The sequence below is a fragment of the Mustela putorius genome, unplaced genomic scaffold (genome assembly GCF_011764305.1).
Source record: "Mustela putorius furo isolate JIRA1106 unplaced genomic scaffold, ASM1176430v1.1 tig00003913_pilon_pilon_pilon, whole genome shotgun sequence".
NCBI lineage: Eukaryota > Metazoa > Chordata > Mammalia > Carnivora > Mustelidae > Mustela > Mustela putorius.
The window spans coordinates 2,712,160-2,729,627 of record NW_025422060.1 but is presented as its reverse complement, the minus strand read 5'-3'; the positions used below and the strand labels follow the sequence as shown (position 1 = coordinate 2,729,627).

At 33.7% G+C, this 17,468-nt stretch overlaps 1 protein-coding gene across 4 annotated transcripts in view; it reads right to left on the bottom strand.

Moving 5' to 3' along the window:
* The window catches only part of CUL2 (cullin 2), a 102,415-nt gene that overhangs the window by 14,052 nt on the left and 70,895 nt on the right, over nt 1–17,468 (bottom strand). For all 4 annotated transcript variants that reach the window (XM_004774295.3, XM_004774293.3, XM_004774294.3 and 1 more), the window contains 9 exons: nt 11,449–11,545; nt 11,245–11,355; nt 8,050–8,212; nt 4,845–4,969; nt 3,062–3,169; nt 2,320–2,379; nt 1,460–1,588; nt 1,265–1,351; nt 93–245 (listed from right to left, as the gene is read on the bottom strand). In XM_004774295.3, the coding sequence (XP_004774352.1) occupies nt 93–245; nt 1,265–1,351; nt 1,460–1,588; nt 2,320–2,379; nt 3,062–3,169; nt 4,845–4,969; nt 8,050–8,212; nt 11,245–11,355; nt 11,449–11,545 (1,033 nt within the window). The remainder of the gene's footprint in view (nt 1–92; nt 246–1,264; nt 1,352–1,459; nt 1,589–2,319; nt 2,380–3,061; nt 3,170–4,844; nt 4,970–8,049; nt 8,213–11,244; nt 11,356–11,448; nt 11,546–17,468) is intronic.

Genomic DNA, 17,468 nt, shown 5'->3' with positions numbered 1-17,468 from the left:
AAGAAATGTAATCAGTCATCTATTCATTAATTCTCTGCATCAGAGTATTTGAAATGGTTAATAAATGCCCAGAATGGAACACATACTCATACCTGTAGAACATATATTTGAAAACTAATTCCCAAATCTATTACTGTGTCTTGATTTTTGATAAAATTGTTGAACTTATTGTTGAGATCAGCACTGACACTCATATCTGTATACATCCGATGTAGCTTGCTGGTAAACTCATAACCACAGGCTTGCTGTAAAAGAAAAAAGTTTTCAAAAATATATGATTAAAAAATAAAAATAAAAAATCATATCGATTATTAAGAATGTGTTTCTACTGATAGGCCTATGGTCAAAGGTCCTGCTTATGTACTTACTCCAAAAGCCTATATTATTCATAATCCAAAGCAGCTATTCAAAACAAAATCTTACAAAGATTTTTTTCTTCTTCAATGCAGACTAAATGAAAACACAGATTTATAAAACAGTAAATTTCCCTTTAAAACAAAAACTTTTCTATAAATTCATGTTTCTTATTTCAACACTACAAAATGCTCCATTTACTCTAAGTAAGATACCTTATGAAGTATTATAGTATCAAATACCTAGAAAGATGACTAGGCATATTTGAATCACTAGTCAGTTTCAGGAGGGTACTTAGGCATATTTTTAATACCATCTACTGAATAATGAAGAAATCCACTTCCTTGAAATTTTTCAAAACTGTATCATCAGCAGGTCAGAAAATCTGGATCTTTAATCTTGGGATAGAAAATGTTTTGTGTTTAGATTATTTTTTAAAAATCAAAAGGTAACTACTGAATGGTATATTTAAAAAGGGCCACATAGTATATTCAATGACTACTATGTAGGAATTATCAACTACTAAGTAACTCAGGATAAATATGAATCGATTACTATTTCTCTCATCAGTGTGTACACTAAAATGATGTAAAAATGACCTGAAATTCAACTGCACTCTAAAACTTGTGAACGGAATAATATAGGTGTATTCATTCATTAAGTAAATACAAGTCTCTTATAAAGTTAACAGGTTTGTATCTTGTGGATGATTCTAAATCAATATATAGAGAGAGATTTTGTCTTTTCAATTCAGTATTTGCAATCCCACCATGCAAATATACATTCTGTATTTTTTAACCAGTCACCTAGTAATGAAATATTTCTTTACTACATATAATGCTGCAATAAATATCTTTATGTGCTCATGGAATAATTTCTAGGACATGATCAGATCAAAGGCTTAAATTACCTTTAATTTATTGATCATGGCTTCTTCAGAATCCATAGACATAGATAACCCGTGAATTAAACGTTTTGCCAGCATTCTTGCGTAGAACTGCATTAAAAAATTTTGTTCAAGATTACTTTCTTTCTGATGATTTAAAGTTCAAAAGTAAGTCAAAGCTGATTAAAACACAATTAAAGCTTTCTATTAACAACTTACCTTTTGAAAAACATCTTTATCGTCAATATACTTGAAAACAGTAATGAAGCTCGTGAGTTTGTCCTCCACTTCATTCTCAGTCATCCCCTTCGCTGACTTCTTTAATAAGTTGTCACAGTACTTAGCAAGCTCAAGTAGAAATTGACAGTGAATTTTAGAAAAGGCCCTTCTGTACATATCATGCCTCAAAGGAGGCAAAGTGGCAACAATACAGAGTAAGATCAATGGATAGGTTCTTTGCCATCCTAAAGCTGTTTTAAAAATTATGAACATGCCCCAAAGAACTTAAAATATATTTTATAAGGTAAAAACAAAACAAAACTAAACAAAACAAAAAACTAGAAATAAGTAAAAAAAACTAATCAACGTGTAAAGCCCAATAAAGCACTGATATAATAAAAGTTTCAAAAGAACACCCAGATGAGTTTTGAGAGGCTCTGATAGTTTCTTATATTAAATAAGTACTTTTTTAAAATCTTACAAAAACCTTGGTATGTCAGTTTCCTGTAAAGGCTATCAAAAATTTACTGCACAATTTCCTTTAGATTTCAGATAAAATCAGTAAAATCCCTAGGAGAAGTAATGCAAATTATTCCAAAGCACACATATTTTAAATGCCAAACACTGTGAAATGAAGTATTTTCCTTGTCAGTTATTCCTTTAGTACACGGTCGATTGCATTCCTTAAATAAATGCCAAATTATACACAAGGTACACAATCATTTTTATTTTTAATAATTTAATTTCATCTATTTTTCTGAAAGATACACAAAGCCAAATTAATTTGATGCTCTCCTCAGTTTTCTTTTTCTAATACTGATTTTCCATAAAATTACTTTTAAGCAACCATCAAAACTTACCAGTTCAGGTGCTTTGCAAACAGACTTGGGTTCTCTGTAATTTACAACTGATGTGAGGGCCTAAATAAGAAAACAGACCAGTAATTAGCCCCCAGTAATGGGGTAAAAGTGCAGCTGGTTCAATACAGTATGCTATAATCTGTATATCTAAAAAAGTTACTGTCTTACACAAAACACAGCATTCTGATGGTAGTGTGCTCCTGTTTTCATATTTAATACAGGTTAAATTTCTAACTGTATCCCTCATAATAATTATATATAAAAAACTGTATATATTTTTCCTACCGAAAGACAGTCTCTATAATTCATTACTGGTATCTGAACACAGATAAAATAAGACTACATTTTTAAAAATCTTACAATAACTATGTAAAAACTTTATTTTAAAGTATACCAAAATCCAAAAATTTAGAAAACATACTTATTTTTTTTCAAATATTATTCAGTATAATACCTTAGTATTATATTTAAAAAAGGAAAAACCAGCACTAAGGAATATTAAAATTATACAAGCATTTTTTTAGAAGATACTAATTTATTAGCAATGTCCCCCTACGTAGCATACTCATGGGAAATTCAATTCCCATATAATTCAAGCATTCAATTTAATCACTCAGTTTTTAATCTAAAAGTTGTATTTCTATTTTGACTTTGTCTAGATTAGAAATCATATACACAATTAGGAGCTCTCATTCTGAAACTGCCTAAAGAAAATTGTATGTATTTATGTATTAAAAATTACCTTATCCAATGCACTCATAAAGTGCTGATCACCATTTAAAACAGTGTTGATAAGTTGAACAAATTTACCATGTACTTCCAAAACTGACTCCACAAATAGTGTTGGCATCTAAAAATATGAAATACAGAGTATAAGATCACCTTTTAAGAAGTTCAAGGATAAAATGAGGCTTACTAAGAAATTGTTTATGTGTAAAGTTTTCCCCAAATTAATGTTACACACACACACAAACCCTCAAAAATGTTTTTAGCTAAGATGACCTGAAAAGTCTAAAACTTTGATATTGAAATTAACCTGTCATTCAACATGAGAAATGTAGGACTAGAGTTCTGCCAGAAGAACCCACTAAAAGCACTCCTCTCTACTGGAACACCGTATCTTCAGGGTAACAAGATACAGCCTCTGAACGAACTACCAGGCCTACCACTTTCATAGAGGATTATATAAACCAAAACTGCCTTCAAAGCTACTGAAGGCTGAGAGTGAAAGAAGAGTTAAAAGGCCGGAGTCTGAGAAAACAGAGAGAGATCCCTGACCTAAGCAGTACAATTCTCCCACACCTCAGAGGTAAGAAGTATCTAGCAGTGCAAAAGTGAGTTTTTGAACTTAATGGAGAGAACTATGTCATAAAATTATTTGAATCTATTACAGATGTATTCTCTTACACATCCACCCCGTCCTTGACACCACGCCCTATGCCTCTTTGCTCAGTATCATTCAGCACCCTAAACCTAAAAGACTAATAACATAAACTAATGGTTTTATTTATGCATTACTGGCAGAACATAAAATCACTGAAGTGATCAGCATTTAATAAATGCTCCTGAACAATGATGTCCATATAGAAATTACTGAAATGAAGAGCCAAAGCTCTACTTCAGGAAGAGAAGTAACATTTCACATCATGTCTATCTTACTGGTTAAGCCATCACTAAAGTATTAACAAAGAAGGTGATACAGCAAGACTTGACAATAGTTAACACAATTCGAGAGGAAAGACACTTTGCTGTAAACAGTCATTTAAGTGGTAGGGCACTCTTCAGAAAGATAAGTAAGAGGGACATGAGGATCACTGCTGGAAATTTTGGGTAGCAAGCATATATTTAGGGAAGATTGTTTTAATCTAAATTGTTTCCTGGGCTACCAAATTTGGAGCATATATAAAGAAAGCAAATTGTAACTTGCCTGTATTGCCCCTGATTAATACCATTACCACTACAATTATTAATGCCAATTACATAGAAACACAATCACTTAGAAGCAGCAAACATATTTTTCTGTGAGAAGTTACTTAACAACTGCCCAATGAACACATCAATATGACTAAGAGAAAACCTATTTCATTCAATGATTTCCTAATAATGTGGTAATTCCAGAATGAAGCCAACTACAGGCTTAATTTTTTTTTTCAACTACAGGTTTAAAACATTTTAATAAAGATACTTCATTTGCTGGGGTGCCTGGGTAGCTCAGTGAGTTAAAGCCTCTGCCTTTGGCTCAGGTCATGATCCCAGGATTGTGGGATCAAGCCCCACATCAACTCTCTGCTCAGCTGGGAGCCTGCTTCCCTCTCTCTCTGTCTCTGCCTGCCTCTCTGCCTACTTGTGATCTCTGTCTGTCAAATAAATAAACAAAACCTTAAAACAAACAAACAAACAAAAAAGATGTTTCATTTGCTATCATGGTAGGATTTTTCTCTGGCATTGTTGAAAACAGTAAAGTCAAGAAAAAGTCCATTATAATCTGATTAAGAGAAAAATATCCAGTTCCTTATATCACTCACATTTTCCTGAGTAAGATTACTGGTTGCTCTAAGGCCCTCATCATGGATATGATTTTGCAGCTCCTGAATCATATGAGGTAAACCAGTGGACACAGCACGAAGTAACACATACATATTTGCCATGTCTGAAGAGAAAAAGAAGTTTGATTATCAAATTTCCAAAGAGTTCAAAAAATATTTTAATGTATTTGGTAATATTTGGTTCAAAATGCAGAATTACAAGAGAATGCAAAGAAAGGGCTCTACACCCATCTCCTGACCATCAACAGGAAAGCAATATTACAGTTAACATTTCAAAGATGTTTCACACACATTCAAACAAATAGTCTTCCCTCTGCCTTTTTACACAAATAGTGTAGCATATTTTATGTATTATTTGCAACTGCAGAACAGAACATTTACAGATCTTTTTATGTCATCATATAAAGGTAATTTTCCAACTGCATTAGCACCCCCATTATATGGCTATATTAAAATTTCTTTAAAATTGATGCAAATTTGCTTTTTTCCAATCCTTGGTAATACAATATTACAATTAATAATCCTGTATATGGACAAAGATATCTGTGGTATAAATTCCTGGAAGTGGGAGTATTGTGTCAAGAGCTTCATCTTATAGACAGATCCTTATAAAACAGCTCCCAATAATAGGAAGTTCTCTTGCCAACAACATGTAATCAAACATTTTGCTCTTTCCCATTGAGAAATGAAAATGATGTCTCAGTGCAATGCTTTTTAAACTTTTTATTGAAATATAACACATACACAAAAAGTGTACAAACTATAAGTATATATCTCAATGAATTATCACAAGTGAACACATACATACCCACGTCATCACCACACAGAGTAAGAAAGAGACAATTCCCACACCTAAATGCTCCTTTCATACCTCCTCCCAATCCCTATTCCTCTTGCTCTTCTACACAGGTAATCACTATAATGATTACCAACCCACAGATTAGTTTTGCCTGTTTTGAACTACTTATAAAAATGGAATCAATTGTACAATTCCTTCATGTTTGGTTTCTTTCGTTGAACATGTTTATAAGGCTCACCTGCATTCTGTATGTCGCTGTAATTGTTCATTTTCAATTCTCTAATTGTATTCCATTATAGAAGTATACTGTACTTTATTCTACTGTTATTGGATATTTGAGTTCTTTCTGGTTTGGAACTAATACAAATAATACTGCTATAAACACTCTTGTACCTTTTTGTATATATTTGCATGTAGTTTGGGCAGGGCATTATGTATCGGGATTGGAATGGCTAGATCAGAAGATATGTATACATTCAACCTTAAGAGTTAATGTCAGTTTTCAAAGTAGTTGCATTAATTTATACTCTGAGTCCACAGTATATAACAACTTCTTACTAGTCTACACACTTCACAACACTAATTATTTTTGGTCTTTTAAATTTTATATCAAAATGTGAGTACTGGTATCTTAGTGCGGCTTTTAATTCACATTCTCCTATTTTAATAAGATTGAGGGCCTTTGTATATGTTTACTGGCCACTTGGATATCCTCTTCTCTGCAGTACCTATTCAAATTTCTTGACCATTTTGTATTTTGGACATAAATCTTTTTCAGTGATTGCAAATATATTACCCTATGATTGTCTTCTGATGGTCTCAATGGTCTTTTAATGATCCAAAAGTTGTGTTTTTTTTTGTTTTTTTTTGTTTTTTAATGCAGTCCACTTGATCAATCTTTCCCTTTGTGGCCAGTGCTTTTTGTGTCTCATTTAAAATATCTTTCCTTACTTCAAGGTCATGAAGTTACTCTCCTATATTATCTTCTCAAAGTGTTACTATTTTACATGTAGGTAAAAAGCCAACAATGTATTGATTGATTCTGTATATGGTGTCTGAGGTAGAGATCAGATTTTATTTTCTCCCCAGAGAACATCCAATAGACTCAGCATTATACTAAAAAGACTTATCTTTCACCCACTGCTCTACTGTGTCACCTTGGTCTCAAATCAAGTACCTATTATGCACGGATTATTTCTAGGCTATTTTATTCCATTGGTCTGTTTGTTTACCCTGCACCAATGTCTCATTGTCCTAATTACTGTGGTTTTATCGTAAGTCATGCCATCCTGCAAGGTCTTCCCATGATAGTCTTCAAGACTGTCTTGATTTTTCTTAGTCTAAGAGTTTAACTTTCAGAATTAAAACAAATGAAAAATCATTTAGTTTTGAGTAGATTCTCCTGGATCTATATATCAATGCTACCTTCAATTCAACAATGTTTCATTTTCTGTGTAGGTCTTGCAAGTATCTTGTTACATTTATTCCCTGTTATTTGAAAACTTTTAGTGCTATTTTCTCCTTAAAAAAAAAAAAAAAAAAAAAAAATTTCAGGCGCCTGGTTGGTTCAGTGGGTTAAACCTCTGCTTTCGGTGCATGTCATGGTCTCAGGGTCCTGGGATTGAGTCCCACCTTGGGCTCTCTGCTCGGCAGGGAGCCTACTACCCCCCTTGTCCCCCCCCCCCCGCCAATCTCTCTCTGCCTACTTGTGATCGATCTCTCTGTGTCAAATAAATAAATAAATAAAATCTTAAAAAAAAAATCCACTTTGGAAAGCTGGGTGGCTCAGCAGGTTAAGTGTCTACCTTAGGCTCAGGCCATGATCCCAGGTAGAGCCCCGCATCCGGCTCCTTGCTCAGCAGGGAGACTGCTTCTCCTTCTGCCTGCTGCACCACCACCTATGCTCTCTCTGACAAATAAATAAAATCTTTAAAAAAACAAGCTCCATTCTTTTACTACTTATAACTAGTATCTCACTTGTATTTTCTTCTATTCTGAATGAGATTGAGTATCTGCACATATTTAAAATGTTTATTTCCTTTTCAAGGGTGCCTGGGTGGCTCAGCTGGTTAAAATGTATTATTTCCTTTTCATCTTTGTTTTCCTGCTATTTAGTAGAAACTCTTAATATATTAAGGAAATTAGGCCTTGTGATATGTAAAAATGTACAAACACTTTTTCCTAGTTTTTCTTTTGACTTTGGAATACACTTTGAAAACATACCTTTCCAAAACAGTCTTTTAAAACAGATTATTAAGAATTGATAAAAGGCATATTGAATATTTTAGACTAGACTATTTTTGAAATCTAAGAAAGCTTGGAGATGTGTAGAAAGTGGATTTATAATTTAGTTTCTATTCATACTCACTGTTTCATATCACTTACCATTTTTTTTCTCTTGTCGGATGATATTATGACATTCTGCATGTAAGAACTGTAAGTGGTCTGCTACCATTCGTTGCTGACATTCATGAATCACTTTAGTATATGAACTTGGATGCAAGTATTTTCGACATCGAATTTCTTCATCTTTTAATCTACCTAGAACCTTTAGAAATATATTTTTACAGTCATGAACTACTATGAGGAAAAACCTGTAATACCAGTAAGATAGCCTAATTTTAATGGTTCAATTAAAGATGGCCAGGTAACAAATATGGATTATATAACCAATTTAAACTCACATTCCATAAATCATTTTAAATTTTATTTAGGCATTAGTTATCACCTACATTTTACCAAAATCTCATGAACATGAACTCAAGTTAAGTGGCCTGCATTTTGTCTTCATTTAATAACCCTGATCATGCTATTATATAGGTAACCTAACATGCAACAGGAAAAGTGGGTAAAAGTTATTAAAAAACCAGAACAGGTGGTCACTTTATGAATATTTAACTATCAAACTAAAAAACAGTTTACATCAACTGGATTAAGTAGATTGATCTAATTATTTTATGTTGGTTCCTTGTCTCATAAAATGTAAATGTAAATAGTATATACATGATAATTATCAAATTAAAGATTTCATTAACATTTTTTAAAGTCATATTTAGTCATATTTAAATATGTCAATTAAGAGCTTTAGTAAAGCTTATCCTACATAAGAAACACTGGGCTACCAATAATACACTGATTAATATTAACAAGAACGCGCTAATGAAGATAAGAGCTAGAGAATCTGGCTAATTTCTACCTCAAAACAAAACAACATTCACAATAAAAACCAGCTAGTATAGCACATATACATACAAATGTTTAGACTTGGAAAACGTTCTGCAACTTGAAGCTATGTAACTAGACTTTCTGAACTCAAATGGTCCCAGAGAACTATGCACAGTTAAGCCTTGGAGAATACTGCTGAGTTTGCGAGGGCCTGAGAAGGTAATACTGGAAAGGAAGGTGATGTTGAAAGGGGAAATAATACATCATTCCTGGTTACCTCTCAGATACCTTTTGATGAAAATGAGGCAAAGACTGAAGAGAGACTCACCATCCTATCTTTCCTACTACGCTCCCCTGTGGAGCCAGTAGTCTAGGACAAAGTCACAAAAACCAAAGGCAGGCAAGAAAGCTATCTGGACTAAAATATGTTCAGTGCATATTTAATCAACTAAGAAAGTAATTTTTGTCAAAAACTTTTGCTTTTAAAAGAAAAACATCCCTTAAAAGGATTATGCCTATTAGTCATTTACAGATTTAATGTTTATGGATTAACTAAATGCAACAGGAATTAGAGTGGGAAGGTGATGGAGGATGAGAAAAGGAAAAAAATTAATGATAATGGAAGGGGATGGATGCATATCAAAAGAAAGGTAGACAAGAGTGGAGTGTCTCAATGTGGGGCTTCAAAGGGCTATAAAAGCACTTACAGCTGGGGAGAAAAGGCCGAAACTACAGGTATAATAGAGAAACAGAAGTAGGAAGACTACATTAGTCTGTTAATTAAATGAACTACGCTTACAAATGCTACTTCCCAAACACAATTTCCAGTGGCCTTCATTTTAACAGTTTGAGATATAATTTATTTATTGTAGAATTTACCCCCTTAAAAATATAATTCAATGGTTTGGGGTATATTACATTATTAGTGTTTTTAAAATTACGATAAAATATATGTAACATAAAATATACCATATTAACCATTTTTGAGTGTGTGAGTCAATTGCATTAATTATACTCATAATGTTGTGCAACTGTCTATTTCTAAAACTTTTTCACCACACCCAACAAGAACTCTGTAACCATTACACAATAATTCCTCATTCTCTCCTCCCAATAACTTCTTGTCTTTACCTATTCTAGATATTCCATATTCTAGAGAGAAATTCCATGTAAGTGGAATATATAATACTTTTGTCAAGGGCCTCTTTTTGAGAGCCAAATATAACAAGGAGTGTGTGTGTGTGTGTGTGTATAACTGATAATCCATGTGCACTTTTCAGGACTGGATCTAGAACCTTTAATGAGAGTCTAAGAAGCAAAAAGGCTTAAAGCTAAGAGTCACTGACCTGGTGTAACCTGTACTTAGTAGATGGAGAAAAATGTCCTAGAAGGCTTAACTTGAGGTCCTAGAGCTAATCAGTGACAATAGCAGAAAAGAATTAAAACAACTCAGACTTCTAGATCTGGGTTTTGTGGAATATGTAACAACGTACTGTTATCTCTTGACCTGTCATCTATGGAGGCCACTCTACAGCTATTCCACTTGAAACACATTTATCTTCTTGGCTAAACAAAGTAACAAAAATCATTGTATAATAAAATGCCTGGAATTCAATATTGTAAATTTAAAAACTTGGCTAAAAATTTAATACATCTTTACGATGACTGACTTTATAACACAATTATTTCTTTACTAAAAAAAGTATACATGGAATTTTTAAATAGTAATCAATATGTGTTGGTTTAAGGAGTAATTAAAATATCTTGTGGAGTTTTTCTCAGTCTTCCAAAAACTGAACAGACCAAAACAGTAACCTACCAAGTATTCAGAATTATTAAATTTTTCCTTCCATTTTAAAGAAGGAAAGAGGGGCACCTGGGTGGCTCAGTGGGTTAAAGCCTCTGCCTTCGGCTCAGGTCATGGTCTCAGGGTCCTGGGATTGAGCCCCGCATTGGGCTCTCTGCTCAGTGGGGAGCCTGCTTCCTCCTCTCTCTCTGCCTGCCTCTCTGCCTACTTGTGATCTGTCTGTCAAATAAATAAAAATCTTGGCGGGGGGGGGGGGAGGGAGAAAAGGTAAAAACCCAAACACCTAGCCTCTATGCTAAACACAGATATAATTTATTCTTTTGCCAAGAATGTGAGTATTAATTTTAAAGACAAGCTAATCAAGTAATCAGGATTTATCAAGAAGCATCAACCATTTTCAAAATTGGATAGAACTTTTTCCCATGGAGAATGCCATAGCAAGAACAATGACTTATCAATAGGTATTGCATATTAACTATAATTCAGAATAATGATCAAATAAAAGAAACCTTTTCCACCAAATAAATGTATTACCTAAGAAAATAAATGTTAAATAAAATACATGTCTTATATATGAGATGATACAGTTAGCATAATGTGTTCTTTACCTTTTCCATATACTGTGAACAGTTTGATTCTTGTAATAAATTTGAAGCTTCTTGTTTGTAATACTCTCCTGTTTCAGTCAGAAAGGGAGACTCAAAGATTTCCTGATAAAACTAAATAAATCAATTAAAATCACATTTAAAAAATTAGAACAGATAGTTTAAGAAATTAAAGGTCTGATTATGTTTTTAAAGGAGGCTTTTTACCTTTAAGGGGAATTTTTTCTTATACTGTTCAACATGAACAAAGGAGTTAATAACCCCATGGATTACTTTCTGGTTTGGGTCTTCTCCACCACGATCACTAGAACAAGATATAACAAAAAAAATATTGAGAATACAAATTATCTATGGAAAAATACCAAAGTATGCCAAAATACGGCTGCTTATTCTACTAATCTAATCAAATTACAAAGCATTTTAAAGATCAATGCATGCTTGATGCTTAAAAATAATTTTTCATATCAGAGCTGAATTAATACTTATGATAGTTAACATACTCATTATATGTCTTTTCAATAAATAATAGCTTTGATTGTTACACTGATATATTTGGTTATATTGACACTAGAATGATACCTACTTGATTTTAGAGTAGACACGAGTCCAGTAAGTTAAGAATATCTGAATTTCATTTACCAAAACTCTATTATTAGATGATTTGGTCTGAGAATTCAGTCTGAACCAGTTCACTATAATCTAACAGTACATATTCCTCAAAGGTACACTTTATATATTACCACTCACTGAAGGGACTAATACCGTGTTCTTTGAGAGATCTACTAGAGCCACTGAGCTGCTTCCCACTCACACTGAAGGTATTTTTCTTTTTAGAAATTTAATGATATGTTTCTGTATTGCAAAGGAACCTAAAGTCATCTCAGTTATTCATGTGACATTTGGTAAGTCCTACTTAGCAAAGGCACTATGAGTAACACAAGTTTTAATCACTATAAGAAATGTATCTGAGTATCAGGCTTTCTAATTACAGAAAGAGGAAAATGAAATAGAGAAAAAGTTTGCCTAAAGCTACTGTCTGGCCCCAAGCTGGGAATTTCTGACTCCAGTACTAATACTCTAATCAAACCACTATGCAGTTGTTAACCTTCCTACTGGCAATCTTTCATCTCACTTTAAAATGTTTTTTTCCTCTGAATTAATGATTATTTTACAAAGAGAGCAACAAGAAGTATATTATCACTATTTCATAGTAAAAACTTCTTGTTCTTTATAGGTAGGCTATAGACTTTCTAACATTGTCCCTCCTTGCTTCCAGATCATTCCTCAATTATCTGGATAGCCTGGAGAAAGTTTTTTGTACATGAATTAATATGGGTATAGTAATTCTGTACACAGAATCTCAGATACAAAGTCTACATTATATTACTAATAAAAACAATGAGTTTCCCTAAGGCCACATAGAGTAAACTCATTTCCTCTACTCATCTTCGGTTAGTACCTTCCTAAACCCAAATTAAATCTGGTGAAATAATGATCTAACCGATCTTATCTATTTGAAACACACTGGGTTTTTTTTTCCCCTTTCAACTTTGCAGGATCAATAAATATCAGTCAAGAATGAGAAAAGTGAATATTTGGAAAGTCAGATTACCTAGAATTCTTTTTTCTTTTTTTTTTTAATTTTATTTACTTGACAGAGAGAGACACGGCGAAAGAGGGAACACAAAGAGGGGGAGTAGGCCCCCCACCAAAGAGGGAGCCCGACACAGGGCTCAACCCCAGGACCCCAGGACCATGAACTGACCCGAAGGCAGTGAGCCACCCAGGTACCCCTAGAATTCGTTTCATTAACAAATCCTATTCTTCTTGCTCAGCACCAGGATAACTTCCATTCCTGATATTCTCAACACACCTGCCATTTGCTTCTGATCCCAAAAGGCCCAGATAAGCTGGAATCAGGGAACATACTGTCTAAAAGAAACAATGATATTCCCAGTGTTTAATAACTAAGCTGTCCTCCCTAAAAAGTTAACAACTGCAGAAGTTCTGCGGCATAATTATTCAATCACTACATATTTTTATAACTGCATAAAAGCATTATAAATATACAGGGTTTCTACTGGACTGACTGATAATGAAAATAAACCGTCAAATGATGTTGTTAGAAATATACAAAAGCACTGACTAAATTGGTCATCTGAATAAACTCTAATATCATCTAAGAACAGAGGTCCCAAGAGATAAACCTTGAGAAAAGAATATAAAGAATTTTTAGAAATATGGTTTATTATTTGATCCTAATAGGACTGTGTGGAAAATGCCTAGAGCAATCATAATGAAATTGCCAATATAATGAAATCACTCAGCTGGGATGATGGGGACTAACAGGAATATTTAGCATAGACCTTAAGGCCAGGATTTTGGAGTCAGACTGCGTGGGTCTGAGCTCTGGCTGCATTAATATGTCACCTTGGTACTCAGATTTCCTCTTCTGTAAAATGGGGATAACAAAAGTACCTAAACCTCATGGTTGCAAGGATGTAGTGAAGACTAAGCATAATCCAAGAAAGCATGTAACACAGTCCCAGGTACCTGAGTAAACAATAAACAGCACCTATTATTTTAAGTACCGACAGGAGAAAAATGGAACCACTTTTAATATATTACAGAGGAGAATAAAGCAAGAGACCAAAAGAGACCACAATCACTGATTGGGACTTTAAAATCAAGGCTTTTAAAGAAAACTAAATGAGCTGTTAATTCAAATAGCAGACTGGATTTGTGATAGTCATCAAAAGTTAGGCTGGAAAAAAAAAAAAAAAAAAAAAAGTTAGGCTGGAACTCTGAAAAGTCCTGATACTGGTATATGACAATGGGCAACTTAACCTTTTAGTGAAACCTTCCTTTCCCCTTATGTTTAAAATGAGACTAGGGTTCCAGCAAACTAAATGCAGTCTCCTGCTCCCACTCTAAATCTGAGAAATGACAAGAAGGATACTTTTTAACACCCCAATGTTGGCAGTAGCCCTTGGACTTCAAGAAACTGAAAAAGATAGAAAAAAGACTGAATAATGTAGGAAAATAAAACGACACACCAAAATACACAAGAGTATGTGACAAGGAGAGGGTGGGAAGAGAGTGGAGGCAGACAGGCAGAGAAGTGGCAGAGCTGACAAGCTGGATGGCACACAACGGATGATCAAACCCACTAGGTCATCAGGAGCACCAGCCAGGCTGTGAAGTGAGGCACCCAGCAGCAGCTGTGTCTGCATCCCCACTGGAGCAGTAAGTGGCGCGCCTGAGAGATAGTGAAGCCCAAGAGAAGGGAGACCTCTGCTACCAGACCACTTGCAGCAGTCCTCACTGGAGAATACCTCCTACTCATTCCTGTTCCCATGCCAGGAAGGCACTGGGAAATCAAGGGAATGGTTTCCCTTTAGACTGGCAAGACTGCATAAGAGCAAGATTGCTGAGTGGTAGAGAAACAGGCGTTCTCAGACTCTGTTTGTGGAAGAACGAGCACTTCAGAGGGCAAATTGGCAAAATTCTAAATGCACATACTTTATAACTCCAAACAAACATCTGCATTTTGTGCACAAAAAAAGCAAGAGTTATATTAGTGGTAAAACTGTAAACAAACAAATATACTCTGAGAAGAGCTTAATCAAATGAGGTGGAACCATATCAAATATTAAGTAACAATTTAAAAAGAATGTACTATGTACTAACAGAAAAATTATCAAGATACATAATTGAATAAACAAAGAAGTAAGTGTAAGTATCATTTATGATTGTCTGAAGTTACAAAAAAGTCACATGAAAAAAGAATATGATATCTGTATTGTACTTATATCTGTATGTAAACATAAAAATTCATAGGAAAGGGTTTGTAAAGACAGCTAACAGGGATTACCTCTGGATAGAGAAGGACTGAGGAAAGAATCTGGTTCATTCAAAGTTTTTCAAGAAAGCATTTACGTGTCACTTGTGTATTTAAAACTAAGTTTTTCATTAAGTAGCTAATAATAAGGTCTGGGGAAGAAAATGTACAAGATAAGTCTGGAACATCCTGATACACTAGACAGCAAGGAAGATAGCAAGTATGACTAAAGTCATATGAAAAAAGACCATGAGCCAACTAAACAAAGAAAGGCGATTTAAACTTTGATAAAACAATGAATAGAAATGAATCTAATGTATTTAAATCTCTAAGTTCATCAGAATGTAATGGAGAAAAAAAGCTAGTTAGTCATTTTCTGAGGATAACAGCAAACCAACTCGTTACCTTAACAAGTAAGTAAAGGAAAGAAACAAGTAGTTATTTTATCCTTCCTATATAACCAATGGGTCACCAAATAGTAGATGAGAGGGAAGCATGTCTTTATAAGATTATTCCAGGTAAAAGTGAAAATTAAATGGCAAAATTAAAATGATAGTACAAACCAAAATAAACAAAAAGATCTTGGTATTCAACATCAGCGACTGCTTACATCCAAAAAAGTGAAAAAACAGATAATATGGAAGAATATCTACAGCTTTGCCAGAGGGAACCAATGAGTCTGAGTAAGCCTCTGGGCTACCAATTTGCAGGAAATAGAGAGGACAAAGGAACATATTTAAATTTGTCTCATGCAAATCAGCAAAATCCAGAGGATGGGAAAGTCCAAAAGATCAAAGGGCCAGGGTTCACCAACAAAGTAAAAGGAGGGAAAAAGGACAGAAAAGCAACCTGTTGATTAAAAGACTTATAACCTGTTGATTAAAAGACATATAAAGTTCTTTTGGATAGACAAGACTAAAAACTCGTACAGAATCTGGGAATATACACATACGTGATAAAACCCTAAGAAAAAGAAAAAAGGTATGGCCTTAAAAGTCAGGATAGTGGTAAACTTTTGGAGAAAGGAAAGGGATGGGACACAGGCAAAGATTTCAGGGGTGGCTGACATGGTTCTATTACTTGACTTGGGTGTAAGATCAAGAATATTTACCTTATAATAATTCATTGGGTTGTACAATTGTGTTGTACAACTATGCTGTATCGTTTTTCTCTATTTTATATTTTACACTAAAAAGTTAAACACATACACCAAAATCTCCAAAAGTACAAAGAAAACTGATATAACAATATTAGTATGTGCTACAATTAAAAAAAAAAAGTACAAGATGGACAAAAATACTAAAATGCAGTAAAAATAACTATGGAAATGCCAATCTTGATATTTATTCAACAACAGAGATGTGACACAAAAAACAAAAACTGCAAAGAAAAAAGTTAATAAATCTAAAAATAAGCTGGGAAATTTTAAAACATCTCTCTCAGGAAATGAGAGATAGAAGAGCAAAGACTACGAAACTAGACTTAATCTAAGACTGTAGAATGAAATGAAATCTCATGAAATCTCCAACATCTATACAATTTAGAAACAGAATAACAAACACATGGATATGTCAGAGAAAACACAAATCAGCCACAGCAGCCTATGTTACGGAGTGTTCCAAATTCAAAGAGGAAGAAATAATTTCAATTTAATTTCTCTTTTTGGTCAAAGAGTACTCAAACTAGAAAGTTAACTACAGAATTACTGGAAAGCATAATTTTGAATCCTTTTAACATTAAAAATGCAGTGTTTTCAATAGTATCCTTAAGTATCTAATCAATGCCTTTTACCAGCATTTAAAAATATATCTATTTTGTTCATTTTTATAATTTCATATATCCAGTTTTAATTTTAAGATTTATTTTATTTGAGAGAGGGAGGGGGACTATGAGCAGGTGAGGTACGGGAGGGGAGAGAAAGTGGGAAAGGGACTCTCAGGCAGACTTCACGCTGAGCACAGAGCCCCACATCGGGCTTGAGCCCACGACCCTGAGATCATGACTTGAGCCGAAATCAAGAGTTGGAAACCGGATGGACTGAGCCACCCAGGTGCCCCTCCAATTTTAATTTTAAGTAAAATTAAAGTTCTTGCACAAAATTTATACCACAATATTTATGTTTCCAATTATTTGGTTATGCTTGCCTTTTTATATACCACTGAAAATACTCAAATCTTACATTGTGACATTTAGATACATGAAGTTACAATTTTTATTTATTAAAATTATAAACAACTTTAGATTGTTACTGCACCAAAAGTCCCAGTTGGCAATTCTACTATATTAATGTAAGTTAGCATATGAATAAAATTATTTTATCTTCTTTTTTTAATTTTTATTTTATTTTCTTAAAGATTTTATTTATTTATTTGACAGAGCGAGATCA